Genomic DNA, 25,295 nt, shown 5'->3' with positions numbered 1-25,295 from the left:
TTGGGAACAAATCTGCAGTAATTAAAAGTCAATGAGATTATCTCTGGGGATTGAATGGGTATGAAGGTTTCTGAAACAATTAATCATGAAGTGGAAAATAGAAGGTGCCTTTGCCAGTCCCAAATGCAATATTAAATAGATCCACATTGTCTTCGCTTGCAGCAGGTTGCAGAGAAGGAGGGAAAGAGGGAAGTTATGCATGCAGCTGTGGTAACCATTTTCTACATATTTCAGAAGCAAAGCCAGGTAGCAGATTCAAGAATCTGTCTACATGTCAGCACTGGCCTTGACAGAGGAACACTTCAGACATTCCTGCATGTAAAGTCAAGAACTTCCTTATTTCATCATCAAAGATCAGCAGTCATATAACAATCCCAGGAAGAAGGGCAACAGGGGCACATTCTCATATGGTATCACTCAAAACAGACAGATTAGAAATGGCAAATCCTGAGAAAGACAAAGAACATGCTTAAAGGCTGTGAGGAGGAGGAGACTTCCGTACAAGGAGAGATTAAAGAGACTAGGACTAATTTACTTTTGGGAAGGAGGAGAGAAGACCAAGAGGAAACATGATAGAAGGATACAGAAGAATGCACGGCCTAGGACATTTTGTTAGAAATCATGTTCCCCAATCCTATAACACAAAAGCAAGGGAGCACTCAATTAAATTAAAAAGCAAGAAATTTGGAATGAATAAAGAAAATGTATCTTTGTGTTGTGTATAATTAACCTATGACATTTGCTTTAACAGGATGTTACTTAGCAAAAGCCTTAAATTATACATTTACATTAAGAATTCTGGCTTCAGCCAGTGATTCTCTAACAACTCATTAACTCAGGACCCACTTTTAACCAAAGCTAGTGAGATCATGTTCCATTTTCACATGCAGTAGATGCAATATTCATAAACTGAACATTAATATAACAATTATTACTGAGATATATAAAACAATAGCCTTACCGGTACTGTGGCAAGCTTCAGTGAGACGGATTAGTTTGTTTTGTGTGCACAGAATATCAATTTCTGTAAAGACAGATGAAGCAATAGTCAATAGCCACTCACAGGGACAGAAGGTAGCAAGCCTGGGGACAGAACACGTTTAGGGTTCCTGGTCCATTGTTTCAGCTGCTCCATCATTCTGGGTCTGAGAAACTCCACACTTTGTATTATGCCATCTGCTCCTCTTTCCCTCTCCGTCCCTCAAAGGAGCAGAGGCCTCCAAGGGAAGTAGCTAAGCAGCCCAGAAGCCACTTGCTGGTTTTGAAGAGGGAAGAGTTGCGGGAGAAGCTTCATGTTGCACAGGAGAGGATGAAAGAGCAGGAAGCATAGAAAGCCCAGCACCAATGTTCTTTTAACAGACTAAGCAGGAGGAAACAATCAGGAATCACTCTGCTCTCCCATCTCTTCCTTTGAAAAATGCAGTGGCTCCACTCCCTCCTCTGAAACAACTAGTCTCACTGGGGCTGCTCAGCTCCTTCTTAGAGGTCCCTCTCCACTCCTACAAGGCAAGGGAAGAAGTAGTAGGGTGACCAGATGTCCCTATTTTATAGGGACAGTCCTGATTTTTTGGGGCTGTCTTATATAGGTGCCTATTACCCCCCACCCCCTGTCCTGATTTTTCACACTTGCTGTCTGATCACCCTAAGAAGGAGAAAGATGCCGAGAGGAAGAGGAACAATTGGGAGGCTATGTGTCTTCCAAGTGCGAAGAGAGACATGGGAGCAACAGCAGCAAATGTGTCTATCCTAAGTGGAAAAGGGGAGAGGAAAACAGGAAGAAATGGCATTCATTCATTGTATTATTTCTGGGGAAGTGTCACGTGGTTGCTGGCCCCTTTAAGGGGAACTGGAGCCTCAGCCTCACTTGTGACAATATCAGCTCACCTCCCAAGGTGGCTAATGATGAAAGAAGGTCATGTGATTAACTCAAGCCAGACCCGGAGGAGATAACACTCCAGCTAAAAGGGCTAGGGGTGCCAGCCAGAAGAGATGGGAAACTATAGCTGGTCGGAGAAAGCAGACATAGGTGAGAGCTGTAATAAGCAGGAAGCTCCTGTCTGAGACTTGTGCTCAGAGGTTTGAGCCTGACAAAACAGTCCAGTTAGGAAGGGGTAGGAGTGGCAGGGGGAACAGAAGCCTAGCAAGAGCTACCAAGACTGCAAGGACCCTGAGGATCCAAGAGGGTGCTGGGAAGACTAGCAGAAGAGGTTGGGCTGCAGACCTCTTACAGCCTGAGATTTGACCAGGCTGGCAGAAGCCTGTGAAAGAACTCCAGCTAGAAAGGGCTGGGAGTTGCTTATTTTGGGCCTTTATTTTGAGGATTATTTTCAATTACTTAAACAATGAGGAGTCTGGTGGCATCTTAAAGACTAACAGATTTATTTGGGCATAAGCTTCACGGGTAAAAAGCCCACTTCTTCAGGTGCATGGAGTGAAAATTACAGATATAGTCATAAATATATTGGCACATGAAGAGAAGGGAGTTACCTTATAAGTGGAGAACCAGTGCTGACAAGGCCAGTTCAATCAGGGTGCATGTGAATAGTGTCATGCCCAAAACAATCACTGTGGAACCCTATTAGAAACACCTCTGTTCAGTGATGATTCCCCAATGACAACTACTTTTTGAGATCCGTCAGTTAGCCAGTTTTTAATGCATTTAGCATGTCCTTTTTTATACTGTATAGTGCTAATCCTAGGGACAGTGTTAACATATCGAAGGCAGAATTAATTGTGTCAAGTATCAGAGGGTAGCCGTGTTAGTCTGGATCTGATTCTTTGCTGCTTTTACAGAATTAATTGTATTATTTTAGTATCAGAGGGGTAGCCATTTAGTCTGGATCTGTAAAAAGCGACAACGAGTCCTGTGGCACTTTATAGATTAACAGAAGTATTGGAGCATAAGCTTTCATGGGTGAATACCCACTTCATCAGATGCGTCTGATGAAGTGGGTATTCACCCACGAGAGCTTATGCTCCAATACTTCTGTTAGTCTATAAGGTTCCACAGGACTCTTTGTTGTATTATTTTAGGAACTCCAGGAATGTATTTAGGGAGCAGCATTTTTACCTTTTAAAAAATACTTACAAACAACTTTAAAAATCTCTTTTCCACAATAATCTGACAAGCCAGACCTGTGGTCCTTTTCAGATCACTGCCGTAGGTTCCTGTGGTCACTGCCATATTTAATCTGTCTGGAGCGGAAGTGTAACTAGGAAAGTTAGTGGGGAGCAAGATAAGTGCTGGAAGAGACCTCAGGAGGTCATCTAGTCCAACCCCCTGCTCAAAGCAAGACCAACACCAACTAAATCATCCCAGCCAGGGCTTTAGGGCCAGGCCTTAAAAACCTCTGAGAATGGAGATTCCACCACCTCCCTAGGTAACCTATTCCAGTGCTTCATCACCCTCCTAGTGAAAAAGGTTTTCCTAATATCCAGCCTAGACCTCCCCCATGGCAATTTGAGACTGTTGCTCCTTGTTCTGACATCTGCCACCACTTAGAACAGCCTAGTTCCAACGTCTTAGGAGCCCGCCTTCAGGTAGTTGAATGCTGCGATCAAATCCCCCCTCGCTCTTCTCTTCTGCAGACTAAATAACCCCAGTTCCCTGAACCTCTCCTCTTAAGTCATGTGCCCCAGCCACCTAATCATTTTCGCTGCCCTCCGCTGGACTTTCTCCAATTTCTCCAATTTGCCCACATCCTTTCTGTAGTGGGGGTGGGGGAAGGGGCCCAAACTGGACGCAATACTCCAGATGTGGCCTCACCAGTACCAAGTAGAGTGGAATGCTCCTACTAATGCAGCCCAATATGCCACTAGCCTTCTTAGCAACAAGGGCACACTGTTGACTCATATTCTGCTTCTTGTCCACTGTAATCCACAGGTCCTTTTCTGCAAAACTGGCGCTAGCCAGTTGGTCCATAGCCTAGGATTCTTCCGTACTAAGTGCAGGACTCTGCACTTGTCCTTGCTGAAACTCATCAGATTTCTTTTGGCCCAATCCTTCAATTTGTCTAGGTCACTCTGGACACTATCCCTACCCTCCAACATATCTACCACTCCCCCCATCTTAGTGTCATCCACGAACTTGCTGAGGGTGCAATCCATCCCATCATCCAGATCGTTAATGAAGACGTTGAACAAAACCAGCCTCAGGACTGACCCCTGGGACACTCTGTTTGATACCGGCTGCCAACTAGACATCGAGCCATTGGTTACTACCCGTTGAGTCCAACGATGTAGCCAGCTTTTATCCAATCCATACTTTTTTAACTTGCTGGCAAGAATACTGTGGGAAACCGTATCAAAAGCTTTGAAGAGAGTCAGGGGAACATGAGTGGTGACAGGAGTCTGGCAGCTTGGAAGGGGATTATTGGGGGCAGTGAAGAATTTGAGGGGATCCCAGTGCAGACTCACCAATTATGGCCCTACTTCCTGTTATGATCTAAAGAGGCCAGATCACACCTTGCCAGCAAGACCCTGAGATGACAAACTTCTTCCTCTGCTTAACTCTGTCTTTTCCATCTACCTGTGTACCAGAAGGGGAAGCACTGAGTAGAGGAGTGGGGACCTCTCCTGCACTAAATGTCAACCCAACAGCAGATTCCAGCATGGTTGGAGGAGTCAGTGCAGGAGAATCTACATTCATAGGGTGACCAGATGTCCCGATTTTATAGGGACAGTCCCAATTTTGGGGTCTTTTTCTTACATAGGCTCCTATTACCTCCCACCCCCGTCCCGATTTTTCACACTTGCAGTCTGGTCACCCTATACACTCAATTCCTGCAACCCATCTGGGTGCAGGAAGGACTTTAACAGGGAGGTTCCAGCCACTGGCATATTCTTAATTTTAGGACTGTAAACAGAAGTGAGTCCAAATTTAGTTCCTTTCCCCCAGATGGGGCCAGGCCTCAGAGTTTGAGATGTCTGCTCTAGATCATAGACTAAATGGTTTTCATCTGTTTTTAATGTGTAATTTTTATAATCAAATGTTTTCTAGAATAAGGAACCCAAACAAATAAAATACTTTAGGCCTCATTCTTCTCTCAAGTGTTACCCTAGTGTCACTCAGCTGCCCTCAGCAGAGGTGAACATGACTGAACCTGGTTTAAGTGAAGGATAACGAATTCTGGGGAGCAAAATTCTGGGAAGCAAAATGCTAAAATTCTCAGACTTAAGGATCGCTAATTCACAGTGGGTTTGATGATTTGCCTTCAAACTGTTGGGCTCTGAAACTACAGTAGAATGAAAATAAGTTTAGCATGTTAACTGCTGACATGCCAAACTTAAGCTGATAATTTTCTGAGGCAAGAAAGAGGAGTGAATATAGGGATGATAATGGAACCCTGCTTGCAACCTTAATTATGGAGTTTCTACAGACTGGTTTTATATTCAGGGGGATCTTTAATGACACATAATACAATAACAGGTTGACCAGTTTTCTTCATACTTAGCAGAAAAGAAGAAAACAAAATTAGCTGCCATTCTGTAGAATATCCACCACTATAAATAACAAAGATATATGATAAATTGAACAAAACTGCAAACCCAGAACTAGCATGCTGATCATCTAGCCCCTAGACCCAACTAAACAAAAATCAGTCTGTTATAATGGTGAAGTACAGAAAGACCCTTTGGTCACTCTCTAGGATGCAAGCAGGTAGCAGAATTAATTGTATATACACATACTGTAACTTTTGCTTGATTACAATCTCTGTTCATTAAGTCTAGCCTGTGAAAGAGCTTTCTGGGAGATTTAACTATATTGAAAGATTGAAGGGGCTGTAACAATCTGTTTTTGAGCTGCAGCAACTCAAAGAAATGTTCAAGTCTTCATTTCAAATTAGGTTAACTTCTTACGCAGGGCCGGCGCTTCCATTGAGGCGAACTAGGCAAACGCCTAGGGCGCCAGGATTTTCAGGGGGGCGGCATTTTGCCGGGGGGGGGGCAGCAGGTAGCTCCTGTGGACCTGCCGCAGTCGTGCCTGCGGAGGGTCCGTTGGTCTGCGGCTCCGGTGAAGCTGCCGCAGGCATGCCTGTAGACGGTCGGCTGGTCCCTCGCGGCTCTGGTGGACCTCCCGCAGGCACGGCTGCGGCAGCTTCACCGGAGCCGCGGACCAATGGACCCTCCGCGGCTGCGGCAGCTCCACCGGAGCTGCGGGAGCGGAGCGTGGGGTGGCAAAATGGCCGTGCTCCTAGGGTACGAAAAACTCTAGCCCTGGTCCTGTTCTTACCTATACCTCAAAAACAGTTTTCACACATTGCCTCCTTTACTCTAGTGAATAGGCAGACCGTAGGCCAAATCTGGACTGCCAGATGCTTTTGAATGGACCCTGAAATCTTTTTATTTACTTACTATCGTTGTTATGGATTTTTCTATTATTTTCTCTGGAGTCTGGACCTTGACTATACCTTGACCAAGAAATTTGGACCTTGAGACAAAAAGAATTGACTATCCCTGGCTAAGGAGATATTTTCTGCATTCTTCAAGTCAAACCAATTTTGTTAACCAAAGTTACTGGAGAACTAAAAATAAGGCTGACATTTAAACCTAGTTTAAATTACTCTAATCGCTCCCAAATACTATTTTTCTTGCATTTACTTCCTTCTTTTTCCCCCCAGGGCACTTATCCTTTGTAGGACTCTAACTAGATTTTAATAGACTCCACAGTGATGCTATAGATTTTAATTCCTTAATTTCTGCCTTCAGGCTGTTTCTAAATAACGCCATAATTTTCTCCTTTCTTGATATTCAGTGTCAGGTTATCTGGTAGGAGAATCCCCTGAAGTGGTGTCAAATTTGAGATTAGTATCACAGCAGTTACGGTTCTAAACCCTATTTTCAATCCATTGTAACTTTCAAAAAATCTCTCATTGGGCTGAAATTGTCCATCCTTTATCTCAGTCATAAAGATATCTCAGAAAAGCGTGTGTGTGGGGAGGGGAGAGGTGGAGATGTGGGGACATGAGCCATGTGAGTTATGAGACTGAAAAAATGTTCCTTTTAAAATAATTAAAATGGTCTTCTTTGTCCCTATTTTATGAGAGCCAGGAAATGCCACGCTGAATTAGACCAGTGGTCCCACTAGTGTGTTATATCCTGTCTGGTCCTTTGAAAGATCGCTGGAAGATCGCTTACATTTTCAACTTCAAGTTCAGTACATATGTACAGATAGCCATTCTGGTTTCTGCTAGCTTGGCCCTGGAGTCCATGTGACTTCCTTCTGAAGAATGGCCAAACTAATTCTTCTCCCTTCTGATAACTTACTTTTTTGCTGCATTCAAAGCTCACTCTCCGTCCATGAATAAGATTATCATAGGTACCCCTCGATTCTTTCTTTGTTTACTTCTTCAGGGGGCCCTTGAAAATTCTTCCACCATTGGTACAGCGATAGCCCAGTAACAGCAACTACACACACCAACATGTATGTATATACACACAAGTTTTGTGACACCTAGTGGCTGTTCTTACCAAATGCACCAATTCGGTGCTGCTATTCCCAACTGACATCTTTTCACTCCAGAGTGAACCTTCCTCTCCAAGAGCTCATGTGGTGATACTGAGCATCTACCCTTCCATGTGGTCACTGACCATCCAGTCTACAACACAGTTGTCTCCAGGGAGAGGACATGCTATCTTCTCATGCTTTGCCTTTTTGTTCATCTTCCCTCCTCTGACAATGGGTAACTTACACTTTCCTCCTGGATTATTCTATTAAATACTCATGTTTATTATGGTAGAAGATCTCCCAAAGGCTTTTGGCCAGCTCAGCACAAAGGGTGTTTTCCTAGTGTTGTAGAGAATTGGTTGTCCCCCCAGTTCTCCTCAGTCTGATTTGAGCCTTCCATGATGGCATAAAACTACAGTCAAATCTGAGGTTGATCAATCTGACAGTTTCACAGCCACAGAGGTTTCAAACAGGGATGTATTTTGGCACCAGGACTCTTTGGTATATTCTTTTCTCTGCTGCTTTGTCATGCTTTGTCATTTAGTACTGAAGGTATACATCTGCATACAAGATCAGATGGGAAATTCTTTAACATTGCACATCTAAAAGCAAACAAGAGGCAAAGTTAGATGTCTGTTGATAACAGAACTTATTTCTGCTGATGATGGAATGCTCATTGCACACAGTAAAGAGGAGCTCCAGCAACTTTGGCACAGCTTTGCCTTAGCAACTTGTGATGAATTTGGACTAAACATCAGTGTATATAAAATGATTATGGCACAAGGTGTGTTGACTGCACCAGAAGCTTCAATAGCTAACATCCTGGTAGAAGTTGTGCATAAGTTCTGCTGTCTAGGATCATCTGTATCATAATCTCTCTCTAGATGACTAGTTTAATTCTTGCATCAGAAAGGCAGCTACCACATTTGGCCAACTGACCAAATGTGTTTGGCATAACAGGAAACAAACATTGAGAACCAAGATACAGGTTATGTTTTCCCCAGGAAATGAAATTAGATAAGGGTGTTCAAATTTACAGAGTGAGGGTCAGGGCCGATGAGGGTTGAGACCATGAGGGTGAAGATGGGCTCTATGGCACTATAGTAAAAACAGAAAAATGTTTCATGACCATTTTATTAGATTTAACTCATGTTTTAAAATCACACAAATTAAAGTTGGTTACTCAAGCCTTTTATGAAACACTATATCTCATCCTTCCTGGTTTCTTGTTATATTTTTGCACAACTATGTGAATGAACTTCTTGAATGTAGAGCGTTCATCTTTGGTGGCTTCTCGTGTGTCCGTTACTTCCATTCCTTCAATTGATATGCTCATTAGTTCATTCAAATGATCAGGCAGAAGGCGACATATTTCAGAACACAAAATTGTATTCAATGATGAAAAAGAAGGCTCAACTGTAGCTATTGTAACTGGGACTAGAAAGAGATGAATTCCTATTTCTTTTATCCAGAAAACGTAGCACAAAGATAGGGCTGAGCCATTAGTGATGATAAAAAAAGAAGTTGAAGTCAAATCTTCATTCACTCGTTATATGATAGTTCACTCTGTGTTCAAATTCTCTATTCTGTCCTGATCATATGGCAGCCTTATTGCAGGTACTGCCTCATTCCACTCAACTGTTTTATAGGACAGGGATCTGTAAAAACTACGTAAAAATTGATAGAATCCAGAAGTCACTGTTTTAGAGATGTACGAATCAAGCCTGTGTACTTTTTCAGCTGGCTTAACAAACCCTTCTTGTCTTCTTCACTTAAGGATTCAATATAAGTGCCTTCATTAGTCAACTTCTGGACTGAAGTCTTTGCTTCTTCCAGTACTTTTTCAACTGATATCTCTCTGACTGATCCAAACGTAGCTTCTCTGGCTGGACAGAGATCTAATACTGTTGTAGCAGATGCCTGGATGACACGGTTTAATGACCCAAGTGGTTTCTACAGTAGACTTACAAGAGAGAGAATGGCGATAGTCTTCTCTGAACTTAGTAACAAAAGTAGTCCACCAGCCTCACTACTTAGATCTGTCCCATCTCGGTAGATACTTTTCAAAGCCAGTAATAATGGTTGCAGTAATTTTAAGACAACAGCCAAGGATCACTCATGAGAACAACCTGGGAAAACTCACAGGCTGACTAATTTGAACTTCAGTCCCAGTGTATTTTTTCCAAGATGTTCAGTCTTTTTGGACTCTTGCTGAAAAAAGAATATCATGAAGACATTAAATGTATGACTTTTTAATGCTTTTTGAAGATTCTGCAGCTCGTACTAGTGCTAGTTGGAGTAGACGGCTTCTGCAGTGTGTACAGGAGAGATTAGGGTTACACTTTTCTCTGAGCAAAGCTTGTACTTCACTATGTCTTCTAGAGAAGTTTGCAGCTCCATCAAATGCTTAAGCAGCCATCTGTCTGGGGTTCAATTTACAAGGGTTTAACTCTTCTAAGAAGTAGGTTGTCACAGATGCAGAACTGGAATTAATTTGCAAACTGGACATCATTAAATTAGGCTTGAATAAAGACTGGGAGTGGATGGGTAATTACATAAAGTAAAACCTATTTCCCCATGCTATTTTCCCCTCTACTGTTACTCATACCTTCTTGTCAACTGTTGGAAATAGGCCATCCTGATTAGCACTACAAAAGTTTTTTTTCTCCTGCTGATAATAGCTCACCTTAACTGATTACTCTCGTTATAGTTAGTATGGCAACACCCAATTTTTCATGTCCTCTTTGTATATATATCTTCCTACTGTATTTTCCACTGCATGCATCCGATGAAGTGGGTTTTAGCCCATGAAAGCTTATGCTCAAATAAATTTGTTAGTCTCTAAGGTGCGACAAGTACTCCTCCTTCTTTTTAGGGAAAGGTCATAACTTTGCACCTTTAACTTCAATTTTGATACATATACAGTATGCCTAAGTGATTTCAGTTTGGGATTATCTCAGCAATTCAAGTACTCCTCCTTCTTTTTAGGGAAAGGTCATAACTCTGCACCTTTAACTTCAATTTTGATACATATACAGTATGCCTAAGTGATTTCAGTTTGGGATTATCTCAGCAATTCAAGTGTATCAAACAATCATGGCCCAGATCTATAAGGAGCTGATTAGGTGGAAGTAACTGTTGATATTCTACTAATTGGTGGTGAAAATTTATCAACACTACACTAGGAAACTGCATAATATCTTGTACTATGCTTCCTTACACTCTAATCTATATAGGAGGAAAAAAACTGTGATGATGGGGGACTTCAATTTGAGTGAGATATACTGGCCATCTCATGTTGCCAGTACTAAAATATCCTTGGAATTTCTAAACATTATAAATGACAATTTTCTAACTCAAGAAGTGTTGTAGCCAACATGAGATAATTATTTATTAAATCTTGTCTTAACAGATAAAGAGAATCTAATTACAGACCTAAACATTAGTGGCAGCTTAGGTACAAGTGATAATGACTTGATCACGTTTACAATGTGCAAACAGAATAAAATCTAGACTGGTAATATACATACTTGGTGCTTTACCAGGGCCTAGTTCACAAAACTGAAAACCATTATGAGCCAAATCATATACCAGGAGGAAGAACTTAATCAGAAAAATGTGAACGATAATTAGGAATCATTTAAGAACACCATACTAGGTGCCTCAAAAGCCACACGTGAAGAAGAAAGCTGTACTGGTTAAAAAAAATGCTGTGGTATAGAGGGGAGGTGAAGGTAGCTATTAATTTTATATATATAGCCCATAGGAATTGTAGAAAACTGATAAGGGAAGCTATGGCACACAAGGAGGAAACTATGACCAGCAGAATCAAGGACAATAAGGTGGGTGATCCAGTGGATATACTTGGACTTTCAGAAAGCCTTTGACTGGTCCCTCACCAAAGACTCTTAAAGCAAATTATGCAGCCAAGATTAAGGGGGGAAGGTCCTCTCATGGATCAGTAAGTGGTTAAAAGACAGGAAACAAAGGTTAGGAATGAATGGTCAGCTTTCACAATAGAAAGAGGTAAATACTGGGGTCCCCAAGGATCTATACTGGGACCAGTGCTGTTCAACATATACATAAATGATCTGGAAAAAATGGTAAACAGAGAGGTCGCAAAATTTACAGATGACACAGAATTACTCAAGATAGTTGAGTCTAAAGCTGACTATGAAGAGTTACAAAGAGATCTCACAAAACCGGATGACTGCACCGAAAAGATTGATGAAATTCAATGCTGACAAGTGCAAAGTAATGCACACTGGAAAACATAGTCCCAAATTTAATACAAAATGATGGGGTCTAAATTAGCTGTAACCAGAACAGGGTTTACCATGGTGCCACTGGCGTCAGGCCCATGCTCCAAAGGGGCCCCGGCCCAGCCCACTCTTCTTTGCCCCCCTGCTCTCTCCTGAGGGGACAGCGGGCAAAAGCTTGGTCCTGCAGGCTCCTGCTGCAGCAGGGCAGGCTTCACTGGCAGCCAAGCTCCCCTCTCCCCCACCTCTTCCCCGGAGCATGCCACGTTCTCGCCGCTCCCCCTCCAAGCACTTCCCCTGCTGCTGAACAGCTGTCTGCTGGCATGAAGGAGGGGGAGGAGCTGGGCAGCAGCATGCTCACTGCTCGGGGGAGGAGGCAGAGAAGAGGATGGGCGGGGCCTTGGGGAAGGGTGTGGAATCGGGGCATACCCCCTCCAGTCCCCTGCCATAAGCCACTTAGAGCAGGGGGCTGGAAGCATCCCCACAACTCCAGCCCACACCTCCAGCCCTCTGCCCTGACTCCTGTACCTCCCTCACACACACCCATGACCCCAGCCCTGACTCCTGCACCCCCCAACAGCCCACCCACCCTGAGCACCAAATGGGAACTCCTGCACCCCACCCCCCGACATTCCCACCTGCACCCCTCACACCAAACAGGAGTTGACCCAGGGAAGCACTCCACACTCCAACCTCCTGCCCCAACCTTGAGCCCCCTCCCTCACCCCAACTCCTAGACAGACCCTGCACCCGTCAGCCATTTTCTGTGCAGATAGCATCATACCTGCCTAGGGCTCTGCAACAATCACACACCCTTATCCCAACACCTAGATACTTAAGAAATGCATAGGGGAAACTGAGGCATCCACACTGTACTCAATTATGCCAATTACAGAACCAGTTTCTCCTCCCTTGGTTTCCACACCTCAACTGCTAGAACAGGGCCTCATCCTCCCTGATTGAACTAACCTTGTTATGTCTAGCTTGCCTGCATATATATACCTGCCCCTGGAAATTTCCACTACATGCATCTGACCAAGTGGGTATTCACCCACGAAAGCTCATGCTCCAAAAAGTCTGTTAGTCTATAAGGTGCCACAGGATTCTCTGCTGCTTTTACTGTATTCAGAGAAAACATTAAGAACATTCCCAATTCATCACACTGGAGGAGGGGCAGCTCAGTGCAGAGAGAGATGAAGAGAATGGGCTAGAACCAGGGAGAAGGTAGGTACTTGCTCTATTCAGGCAGGGGTGGGGCGGGGAGGATCCTGTTTACTCCCTCCCCAGACTTGCTGTGCTTGCAGTTTATCTCCAGCCCCTCCCTTGCCCCGTGGGAACAACCATAGCTCCTGCCCCGCTGTGCTTTTGCCCTCAGCCCCTGCCTTGCTCCAGTAAGCAGGGACTAATACTACCCCCATGCCCCATTGTGCTCATCTTGCCCCTGGCTCCTGCCTCACTCCAGCTGGGCACCAATCCCCCACCACCTCATGCCCCACTGTGCTCTTGTCCTTGGCCCCTTCCTCGCTCCAGCTGGGGATCAATCCCCCACCACCACCATGCCCCACCATCACGGTGGATAAAAATCAATTATTTTATTTAAATTGGATTTTTTTGATAAAATCCTTTTTGAGGAAAAACCTATCTAAAGATAGTTTTAATTAAGATACATTATATCTCATCATGGAATAGGGATTATAAATTCTATTTCTATAGTATGAGACAATATATTATGTAATGTTTAAGAAAAGTTTTGTAAATGAATTCTAACAGTTCATGGATTAGGGACTCAGTCTTATGGGGTTCCACAGGCTTCTGTATAGATTAGTTAGGTTAATCTTTCTATCTACCCAATGGGACTCAGTGATCAGTCTAGAAGATACCATCAGAGATGCTTAGTTTTGCAGTTCTCAAACTCTGGATTTGTGTCCAGAGGTAATAGCAAAATGTTAATAGCAAAAATGTTTTTAAATAAATAAATAATATATAGAGGTGAGAAATAATAGACCTCAACGCTATTGTCCCTCTGCAAATTTATGTACACAGAGTCAATCCCTTACCTCTCTCTAAAAGTGAAAAGTTTCAAAAAGTTCAATGAATAGAAGATTGCTGGGGGCGGAATAGATCTGGACAAAGAGAAGAAGTCTGGAGACAAATGTGAGAAGCGAGGGACATATGCTTTTTTGTTAAAATGTTATGTTTGCTTTTGAAGAAAAAACTCCAGAATACTTGATGCTGCTTTAGTTAAATAAAACAATTTAAAAGTCTCTCTCTCTGGTGATCTCCTCCTCCTAATACAGCATGGCAAGAAAATCCTCCAAATATTAATGATTAACCTGTTGAACTGGAGATAGTTCACCTCTCAATGACCTCATAAATATCTGCTTCAATTACTTTTGGTAAATGAAATAACCAAACAATCATTCATTTTCTGATATAGCTGTAAAACTCATCTGTATCTTCTAAAAATGAAACTAACATCTATCTCTGAATTATGAAGAATATGTATTAAAGGTTATAACAACCAACAAGAATGCACTTTTATGTAGAAAACCATGATGAAATCGAGTCTTCTTGACTAGTGATTTAAATCATGATTTAAATCAAATCCACCCTGCCCACTGTGCTCTTGCCCCTGGCACCTTCATTCCCCAGTGGGGCCACAAATATGCTTGGTGCCGGGCCCATAAAAAGTTAATCTGGCCCTGACTGTTACCACTCAAGAAAGAGATCTTGGAGTCATTGAGGATAGTTCTCTGAAAACATCCGCTCAGTATGCAACAGCAGTCAAAAAAGCTAAGAATGTTAGGGACCATCAGGAAAGGAATTGATGATAACACAGAAACTATTATAATGCCACTATGTAAATGCATGGTATGCCCACACCTTGAACACTGCATGCTGTTCTGGTTTCCCCCCAAAAAGCTATCTTAGAATTGGAAAAAGTACAAAGACAGGCAACACAATAGATAAGGAGCATAGAACAATTTCCATGTGAGAGATTAATAAGATTGGGATTGCTCACTTTAGAAAAATGATGACTAAGTGGGATGATACAAATGATGATCCAGATGATACAAAACTACTCAAGATAGTTAAGTCCCAGGCAGATTGAGAAGAGCTACAACAGGATCTCTCAAAACTGGTGACTGGGCAACAAAATGGCAGATGAAATTTAATGTTGATAAATGCAAAGTAATGCATTGAAAAACATAATCCCAACTATGGATATAAAATGATGGGATCTAAATTAGCTGTTATCATTCAAGAAAGGGATCTTGGAGTCATCATGGAAGCTCTCTGAAAACATCCACTCAATGTGCAACAGCAGTCAAAAAACAAACAGAATGTTGGGAATCATTAAGAAAAGGATAGGTGATAAGACAGAAAATATCATATTGCCTCTATATAAATCCATGGTTCGCCCACATCTTGACTACTTCGTGCAAATGTGGTCACCGCATCTCAAAAAAGATACATAGGAATTGGAAAAAGTTCAGAAAGGGGCAAGAAAAATTACTAGGGGTATGGAACAGCTGCCATATGAGGAGAGATTAATAAAACTGGGACTTTTCATCTTAGAAAAGAGATGACTAAGGGGGGATATGATAGAAGTCTATAAAATCGCAATTGGTGTGGAGAAAGTAAATAAGGAAATGTTATTTACTCTCTTGTAACACAAGAAATAGGGGCCACCAAATGAAATTAATAGGCAGCAATTTTAAAACAAACAAAAGGAAGTATTTCTTTACATAACGTACAGTCAACATGTGGAACTATTTGCCAGAGGATGTTGGGAAGGCCAAGACTATAAGGGTTCGAAGCCTGGGAAACAAGCAGGAAGAACTGGAAGTCCTAGCACAGTCCAGGAATTATGATGTGATTGGAATAACAGAGACTTGGTGGGATAACTCACATGACTGGAGTACTGTCATGGATGGATATAAACTGTTCAGGAAGGACAGACAGGGCAGAAAAGGTTGGGGAACTGCATTGTATATAAGAGCAGTATGACTGCTCAGAGCTCTGGTATGAAACTGCAGAAAAACCTGAGAATCTCTGGATTAAGTTTAAAAGTGTGAGTAACAAGGGTGATGTCGTGGTGGGATTCTGCTATAGACCACCAGCCCAGGGGGATGAGATGGACGAGGCTTTCTTCCGGCAACTAACAGAAGTTACTAGATTGCAGGCCCTGGTTCTCATGGGAGACTTTAATCACCCCGATATCTGCTGGGAGAGCAACACAGACAATCCAGGAAGTTTTTGGAAAGTGTAGGGGTCAATTTCCTGGTGCAAGCACTGGAGGTATCAACTACGGGCAGAGCTCTTCTTGACCTGCTGCTCACAAACAGGGAAGAATTAGTAGGGGAAACAAAAGTGGATGAGAACATGGGAGGCAGTGACCATGAGATGTTCAAGTTCAGGACCTGACACAAGGAAGAATGGAGAGCAGCAGAATATGGAGCCATGACTTCAGAAAAGCAGACTCTGACTCCCTCAGGGAACTGATGTGCACGATCCCCTGGGAGAATAACATGAGGGGGGAAGGAGTCCAGAAGCGCTGGCTGTATTTTAAAGAATCCTTATTGAGGTTGCAGGAACAAACCATCCTGATGTGTAGAAAGAATAGTAAATATGGCAGGCGATCAGCTTGTTTAACAGTGAAATCCTTGCTGATCTTAAACACAAAAGAAGTGGAAGCTTGGACAAATGACCAGGGAGGAGCATAAAAATATTGCTCAGGCGTGCAGGAGTGAAATCAGGAAGGCCAAATCACACTTGGAGTTGCAGCTAGCAAGAGATGTTATGAGTAACAAGAAGGGTTTCTTCAGGTATGTTAGCAACAAGAAAAAAGTCAAGGAAAGTGTGGGCCCCTTACTGAATGAGAGAGGCAACCTACTGACAGAGGATGTGGAAAAAGCTAATGTACTCAATGCTTTTTTTGCCTCTGCCAAACAAGGTCATCTCCCAGACTGCTGCACAAGGCAACACAGCATGGAGAGGAGATGACAAGATCCCTGTGGAGAAAGAAGTGGTTCAGGACTATTTAGAAAAGCTGGATGAGCACAAGTCCATCGGGCCGGATGCACTGCATCTGAGGGTGCTGAAGGAGTTGGCGGATGTGACTGCAGAGCCATTGGCCATTATCTTTGAAAACTCATGGTGATTGGGGGAGGTCCCGGATGACTGGAAAAAGGCTAATGTAGTGCCCATCTTTAAAAAAGGGAAGGAGGATGATCTAGGGAACTATAGGCCAGTCAGCCTCACATCAGTCCCTGGAAAAATCATGGGGCAGGTCTTCAAGGAATCAATTCTAAAGCACTTAGAAGAGAGGAAAGTGATCGGGAACAGTCAGCATGGATTCACCAAGGGCAAGTCATACCTGACTAACCTAATTGCCTTCTATGATGAGATAACTGGCTCTGTGGATGAGGGGAAAGCAGTGGGTGTGTTATTCTTGACTTTAGCAAAGGTTTTAATACAGTCTCCCACAATATTCTTGCTGGCAGGTTGAAGAGATATGGGCTGGATGAATGGACTATAAGGTGGACAGAAAGCTGACTAGATCGTTGGGCTCACCGGGCAGTGATCAATGTCTCCATGTCTAGTTAGCAGCCAGTATCAAGTGGAGTGCCCCAAGGGTCGGTCCTGGGGCCGGTTTTATTCAATATCTTCATTAATGATCTGGAGGATGGCGAGGACTGCACCCTCAGCAAGCCTGCAGATGACACTAAACTGGGACGAGTGGTAGATATGCTGCAAGGTAGGAATAGGGTCCAGAGGGACCTAGACAAATTAGAGGATTGAGCCAAAAGAAATCTGATGAGGTTCAGCAAGGACAAGTGCAGAGTCCTGCACTTAGGATGGAAGAATCCCATTCACTGTTACAGACTAGGGACCGAATGGCTAGGCAGCAGTTCTGCAGAAAAGGACGTAGGGGTTACAGTAGATGAGAGGCTGGATATGAGTCAACAGTGTGTCCTTGTTGCCAAGAAGGCTAACAGCATTTTGGGCCGTGTAAGTAGGGGCATTACCAGCAGATCAAGGGACATGATCATTCCCCTCTATTCGACATTGGTGAGGCCTCATCTGGAGCAATGTGTCCAGTTTTGGGCCGCACGCTACAAGAAGGATGTGGAAAAATTGGAAAGAGTCCAGCAGCAGGCAACAAAAATGATTAGGGGCTGGAGCACATGACCTACGAGGAGCAGCTGAGGGAACTCGGATTGTTTAGTCTGCAGAAGAATGTGGGGGAATTGGATAGCTGCTTTCAACTACCTAAAAGGGAGTGCCAAAGAGGATGTATCTAGACTGTTCTCAGTGGTAGCAGATGACAGAACAAGGAGTAATGGTCTCAAGTTGCAATTGGAGAGGTTTAGGTTGGATATTAGGAAAACCTTTTTCACTAGGAGCGTGGTGAAGCACTGGAATGGGTTACCTAGGGAGGTGGTGGAATCTCTTTTTGTAGAGGTTTTTAAGGTCAGGCTTCACAAAGCTCTGGCTGGGATGATTTAGTTGGGGATTGGTCCTGCTTTGAGCAGGGGGTCGAACTAGATGTCCTCCTGAGGTCCCTTTCAACCCTGATATTCTATGATTCTATGAAAAAGAACAAGATACATTCATGGAAGATAGGTCCATCAATGGCAATTAGCCAGAATGGGCAGGGATGGTGTCCCTAGCCTGTGTTTGCCAGAAGCTGAGAATGGGCGACAGGGGATGGATCACTTGATGATTACCTGTTCTGTTCATTCCCTCGGGGCACCTGGCATTGGCCACTGTTGGAAGACAGTATACTGGGCTAGATGGACCTTTGGTTTGACCCACTATGGCCGTTCTTATGATCGAGCTCTACAAAATCATGACTGGTGTGGAGAAAGTGAAAAAGGAAGTGTTATTTACCCCTTCACATAACACACGAACCAGCGTCACCCAATTAAATTAATACGCAACAAGTTTAAAACAAGCATAAGGAAGTAGTTCTTCACACAACGCACAGTCAACCAACCTATGGATCTTGTTGCCAGGGGAATGTTGTGAAGGCCGAACATATAACAGGATTAAAAAAAGAACGAGATAAATTCATGGAGGATGGCTAAATCCATCAGTTGGCAGAGACGCAACCCCATGTTCCACGTGTCTCTAAGACCCTCATTGCTAGATGTTTGGACTGGATGAGAGGGGACAGCCTGTTCTGTCATTTGCTCGGAAGCCTCTGGCACTGGCTGCTAACAGAAACGGGGTACTGGGCTAGACAGACCATTGCCCTGACCCCACACAACTGTTCTCATGACTGTGTCTTTGGCACTGGTGCATTGCACCACTGGTGTTATCATGACATGCACACACTTCCCAGAACAGGAGACTGCACAACCCCTGCGGCAGGAGGGAGGCACTGGGGAACGTGGACCAGCTTCACTAGGGACGAGGCCGCAGCGCGATGGTACACCCGGCTCCCGGCTCGGAGCACAGCTCTGCGGAGCAAGCGCTGCTGCACACCCCGGGCAGGGCGGGGAGCGCCCGGAGCTGGGTCAGCCCACCAGGGGCGAGCTCTGTGGGTGACGGTGTGGGAACGGGTAGGGCCCCCTACTGCCCTGGGGCCCGCCCGAACCCCACTGCTCGCGTCCAGGCCCAGCCCACACGAACCGTCGGCGACCGCGACTACGGCGCTTGAGGGCGGGCCGAGGAGATTGACGTACACACTGTGCGGGGAGGAGGGGTGGCTTCGACACGCGCCTGCGCTAAAGTTCATCGCGAGACCAGATCGCGTACGACCTGACGCCAGACGTTAGTGTAGCGGTTCCCTGGCAACGGGTTGATGCTATGGGCCCGAAGCGGCTGCTGCTCCCGCTCCTGCTATTGCTGCAGCCGCGGTGGGGGGCTGAGACCCCTAGCCCGACCGCGGGGGGGAGCCCCGGGACCCCCAGCCCGACCGCGGGGGGCAGCCCCGGGTCCCCCAGCCCGACCGCGGGGATCGGCCCCGGCCCCCCCAGCCCGACCGCGGGGGGCAGCCCCGGGTCCCCCAGCCCGACCGCGGGGATCGGCCCCGGCCCCCCCAGCCCGACCGCGGGGATCGGCCCCGGCCCCCCCAGCCCGACCGCGGGGGGCAGCCCCGGGTCCCCCAGCCCGACCGCGGGGATCGGCCCCGGGACCCCCAGCCCGACCGCGGGGGGCAGCCCCGGGACCCCCAGCCCGACCGCGGGGATCGGCCCCGGGACTCCCAGCCCGACCGCGGGGATCGGCCCCGGGACCCCCAGCCCGACCGCGGGGGGCAGCCCTGGGTCCCCCAGCCCGACCGCGGGGATCGGCCACGGCGCTGCCACCGACCCTGGTAGTCTCGGCACGACTCCGGGGGGAAGTTCGGGCCCCGAAAGCCCCAGCCCAGAGGGAGGCAGCTCCGCGAAGCCGGAGGCCAGCACGGTTCCAGTCATCCAGGGAGACTCATCCGCTCCCGAAGGTGAGGAGGCGCCCATAGTCCCTTCTCGCTCATCCCCTGCCGGGCATTGCCCAGGCCCAGAGTGAGACCCTCCACCCCCACCCCCGGCCCAGCCTGTTTCCTCCCTAGGGTGCCCAGGCAGCAAATGCGAAAAATCAGGACGGGGGTGAGGGGTAATGGGAGCCTATATAAGAAAACGATCCCAAAATTGGGAGTGTCCCTATAAAATCAGGACATTTGGTCACCTTATTGGTCCCTGCCCCATGCTCTGCAAGGCAGTGCTCAGGGTCCCCTGTGACCTGTCACTGATCTGAACCCAGCATGTCTCTCCACCCATTCCCAGCAGTATAGTGCTCAGGGTCCCCTCTCACCCTGACCTGGGCTGTCTCCTGACCACTTCCCTGGAGTACAGTGCCTGGGGTTCCCTCTCTGCTGACACAGCCTCTCTTCCCGTGTCCATCCCCTGCAGGATAGTCATTGGGTTCCCCTGCTTGACTTGGCTTGTCTCTCCCCCTCATCCCCTTTAGGGCGATACCCAGGGTCCTTTTCCATATCAGCCTCTCTCTCTTGAATCTCCCACTGGCTGGTCTCCCTCACCTACCCCTTACAGGGCTGTCCCGAGGGTGCCCTCTCCCCCAAACCAGCTTTCCCCTCACATCACCTAGATGACAGGGTCGGGGTCACCTCTCCCCTTGATCTAGTGTGTCTTTCTCTTTTCTTAGCCTGTTTGCCCACCTGTATCTGCAACCTGCATTCTGGATCCTGTGACATAAACTGCTGCTGTGATACTGACTGTAACCTTGGCTGTGATCTGGAGGACTCAAGGGCTGCCTTCTCCTTCTGTCTTCCAGGCAGCACCAGGTAAGTTGTGAGGGCCCAGCTTCCTGATGCTCTTCAGTGCTGCATACAGATACCTTTGCAAAGCAGTGGTGAAAGGCCCAGGGCAGTGCTGATGTCAGACTGCTGTAATGTATTTTTGCCCCTTTTCAACCCAAGCAGCTAGTCAAAGTCTGGGGCCCGGGAGCAGAAATTGGTGATAGGCAGGTATATCTTTGATGCAGTTTTGTTTATTACAAATGTATCCCACACACCTCCTAGATGTGGTGTTCTGTCCCATCTAATGGCACCGAGACCACTTAGAGAGAGATTAATGAGTCTGATCAACAGCCTAAGATAAGGACCATGGGGCTTTTAGCTCATGCAGTAGAGGCTCATGCATTTAGCGTCCCAGGTTCAATCCCACTCGCTGACGAACAGGGTCTGTTGGTGTCACACAAAGAATATACAAAGTTCTGTGTCTCTGAATGCAGAGAGAACCAAATAGCAAGAAATGGCTTTTTTTCCCCTACAGCACTAAGAGCATTCTCTTCTAGGTTTCCTACTGGGTCAGCCACCATGCTTTCAGCTGCACCTTCAGGCTGTGTCGCTCTCTCAGGCTTCGTCTACACACGCACTTTTGTCGGCAAAACTTTTGCTGGTCGGGGGTGTGAAAAAACCACACCCCGACCGATATAAGTTTCACTGACAAAAGTGCCAGTGTTGACTGCGCTATGTCAGTGGGATAGCCTCTTCTGCTGACATAGCTACCACTGCTTGTTGGGGGGGTGGTTTAATTGTGCTGGCTGATGAGCTTTCTCCCACCAGCATAGAGCAGCTACACAAAAGACCTTACAGTGGCGCAACTGCCATGGTACAGCTGTGCTACTGTAAGGTCAGTAGTGTAGACATAGCCTCAGTTGGTTCTGGTCTGGTCTTAGATTCTGTGTATTCCCTTCCCACCCCGCCCCAAAACAATACTCAGCCAAAAGCTCTTGGGAAGGTTCACATACATCTTTTGTCTTGGGTGGGGTGTATGCTTACAGTTACGTTAATTGAACGGTGAGTTCACACCTACCAATCTCAAGGGTTGTTTTTTTAAATTCCACTCATAACAAGCCTTCTCCTTCTATCTCCCAGGCAGCAGTAGCTGAGGTGTGAGGGACTGACTGCCTGATACATTTCCATGTTGCATGCAGACATCTTGGCTAAGCAATGGCTAAGGGACCATAATAATGCTGATGCCTGACTGAAGTAACTAACATACATATGTGCAAGGTGATTGCCGTGACACTTTGAATCATAAAATCCTAGAAGACTAGGGTTGGAAGAGACCTCAGGAGGTCATCAAGTCCAACCCCCTGCTCTAAGCATGACCAATCCCAACTAAATCATCCCAGCCAGGGCTTTGTCAAGCTGGGCCTTAAAAACCTCTAAGGATGGAGATTCCACCACTCCTGAGATAACCCATTCCAGTGCTTCACTACCCTCCTAGTGAGTTTTTCCTAATATCCAACCTAGACCTCCCCCTCTGCAACTTGAGACCATTGCTCCTTGTTCTCTTATCTGCCACCACTGAGAACAGCTGAGCTCCATCCTCTTTGGAACCCCTCTTCAGGTAGTTGAAGGCTGCGATCAACCCCCCCCTCACTCTTCTCTTCTGAAGACTAAATAAGCCCAGTTCCCTGAGTCTCTCCTCGTAAGTCATGTGCCTCAGCCCCCTAATCATTTTCGTTGCCCTCTGCTGGACTCTCTCCAATTTATCCACATCTTTTCTGAAGTAGGGGGGCCCAGAACTGGCCACAATACTCCAGATGTGGCCTCACCAGTGCCGAATAGATGGGAATAATCTCTTCCCTTGATCTGCTGACAGTCCTCCTACTTATACAGCCCAATATGCCGTTAGCCTGCTTGGCAACAAGGCACACCATTGACTCATATCCAGGTTCTCATTCACTGTAATCCCCAGGTCCTTTTCGCAGAACTGCCGCTTAGCCAGTCTGTCCCCAGCCTGTAGCGAGGCATGGGATTCATCTGTTTTAAGTGCAGGACTCTGCACTTGTCCTTGTTGAACCTCATCAGATTTCTTTTGGCCCAATCCTCCAATTTGTCTAGGTCACTCTGGACCCTGTGCCTACCCTCCAGTGTATCTACCTCTCCCACTAGCTTAGTGTCATCCATGAACTTGCTGAGGGTGCAGTCTATCCTATTATCCAGATCATTAATGAAGATGTTAAACAAAACCAGCCCCAGGATCAACCCATGGGGCACACCTCTTGATACTGGTTGCCAGTTAGACATTGAGCTGTTGATCACTATCCATTGAGCCCAACGATCTAGCCAGCTTTCTATCCACCTTATAGTCCATTCATCTAATCCATATTTTTTTAGCTTGCTGGCAAGAATACTGTGGGAGACTGTGTCAAAAGCTTTGCTAAAGTCAAGGTATGTCATGTCCACTGCTTTCCCCGTCATAGAAGGCAGTCAATTTGGTCAGGCATGACTTGCCCTTGGTGAATCCATGTTGACTGTTCCTGATCACTTTCCTCTCCTCCAAATGCTTCAAAATGGATTCCTTGAGGACCTGCTCCATGATTTTTCTCAGGACTGAGGTGAGGCTATCCCATCTGTAGTTCCCCGGATTCTCCTTCTTCCTTTTTTAAAGATGGGCACTTTTTTTGCCTTTTTCCAGTCATCTGGGACTTCCCCCGATCGTTGCAAGTTTTCAAAGATAATGGCCAATGGCTCTGCAATCACATCAGCCATCTCCCTCAGCACCCTCGGATGCGCTGCATCTGGCCCCATGGACTGGTGTATGTCCAGCTTTTTCTTTGCTTTCTCACTGTCTGAACACTTCCAATAGAAACTAAAATCCAGCACAGTTATTTTAATATCACTTTGTGTTTGTGTGATCTTTCTCCTGATGTTCAAATGCCTGAGGTCAGTTAAATGATTATGAGGGAAGAGCTGGGGATGTTTGGCTAGGGTTCATACATTGTCATGACAGTTTTGCAAGGCTGGACGTGATGACTTTATAATGAAATTATTAGGGATGGCAACTGAGAGGCAGAGGATAGGGAGACAGATTGGAGAGAAGGGGGAGGAGGTTGAGCTGGGCTTGGCTGTTCTAGAAAGGAGGAGATTTGGGAGAAGGCTCGTACTCCTGCTATTATGAGATTGTGGACAGGACAGAGGAGATCCATGCTGGCCCTATATTGCATTGTATGAAGAATCCTAAAGTGCTTCGCAAATATACAGATCACTTCTCCCCCACAGCTCCTTCTAGGGTGAGACACAATAACTATTTAATAATGCAAAACAACTTGTGTTAGGAAATTAAGAAGAATTCGGTATCCAGTTGGTTGTGGGGTGAAGGGACATGGATTGTAAATGTATCCTTAGTGTTATCTCTCTCTCTCTTCTGTTTTTTGTGCAGAATTGTGAGTCAAATGTGCGTGGAGAAGTCTCTTATTTTCAGAAATAACACCCCTCATCACACTGAAATCATCACTGACCCCAGCGGATCTGAGTCTCTGTTCTGTGTGCAGCTAAGTGATTGTAAGTAGTCTTGCCCTCCGCACACTGAATTCTCAAGTTCTCCCTGATCAGGGAATCTGTTCTGTAACATCTTGTGAATATGAGGGGTGAACAGTCAGCTGTTCCACAGCACTTGCCAGCATCACTACAGGCCAAGGATGAGAGAAGGAGTTATGCACCTTTGATCTGAAGCTGGCCAAGAAATCTACAAGATTGCCACAAGGTATTATTGAGGCCAAGAGCTCAGTGAGATTTAAAAAGTTAAGACATCTGTGAGAATAATTATAATGTTCACAAGGATAGTGTCAAAGTTAGACTCAGGACTCACGGTTTGTCAGACCACTCTGTTTTATTAGCACAGCGCTCTGCTAATAACACCCAGATAATGTGAGCACCATGCAAGACACAAACTATCTTATTTATACAGATAAAAGGGTGAGCACTTAACAAGATAACAAAGGAAGCAGAATCTGATATGCATGCCTAGCTCAGGTAAACTTATCTTGTTTCCTTACTAACTATTACCGATCTTCTGTTAATGTTTCGCCATTAGCACCCTTGTTTATGCCTAATGTTTCTTTTCCTGGCACCTGTATTTCAACATTTCTTATTTCTGCTTAAAGGTACATACAACATTTCTTTAATCCATTCTTATTTTTACAATCTAATTCATTCTACTTTCACAATAGTAAAGAAGATAAGAATGCTAACAGGGGTATAAACCCTCTGGCTTCATGGAATAAATCTTGAGTTAGAAAGCAGCTGCCCCATGTTACTCCATAATGGGCCATTATGTGTTTTCTTA

At 45.5% G+C, this 25,295-nt stretch overlaps 1 protein-coding gene across 1 annotated transcript in view; it reads left to right on the top strand.

Annotated features, from left to right (window-relative positions):
• The first annotated feature begins 19,524 nt into the window (after window positions 1-19,524).
• Window positions 19,525-25,295, top strand: part of TCTN3 (tectonic family member 3) — a 95,206-nt gene continuing 89,435 nt past the window's right edge. Inside the window, exons 1-4 of the mRNA XM_030568813.1 lie at window positions 19,525-19,574; window positions 19,926-20,158; window positions 20,860-20,998; window positions 24,390-24,511. Coding sequence (XP_030424673.1) covers window positions 19,525-19,574; window positions 19,926-20,158; window positions 20,860-20,998; window positions 24,390-24,511 — 544 coding nt within the window. The remainder of the gene's footprint in view (window positions 19,575-19,925; window positions 20,159-20,859; window positions 20,999-24,389; window positions 24,512-25,295) is intronic.

This window comes from Gopherus evgoodei, chromosome 7 (assembly GCF_007399415.2).
Source record: "Gopherus evgoodei ecotype Sinaloan lineage chromosome 7, rGopEvg1_v1.p, whole genome shotgun sequence".
In the NCBI taxonomy this organism is placed as follows: Eukaryota; Metazoa; Chordata; order Testudines; family Testudinidae; genus Gopherus; species Gopherus evgoodei.
The sequence above is the reverse complement of the archived record's forward strand: the minus strand, read 5'-3'. Positions and strand labels throughout refer to the sequence as shown.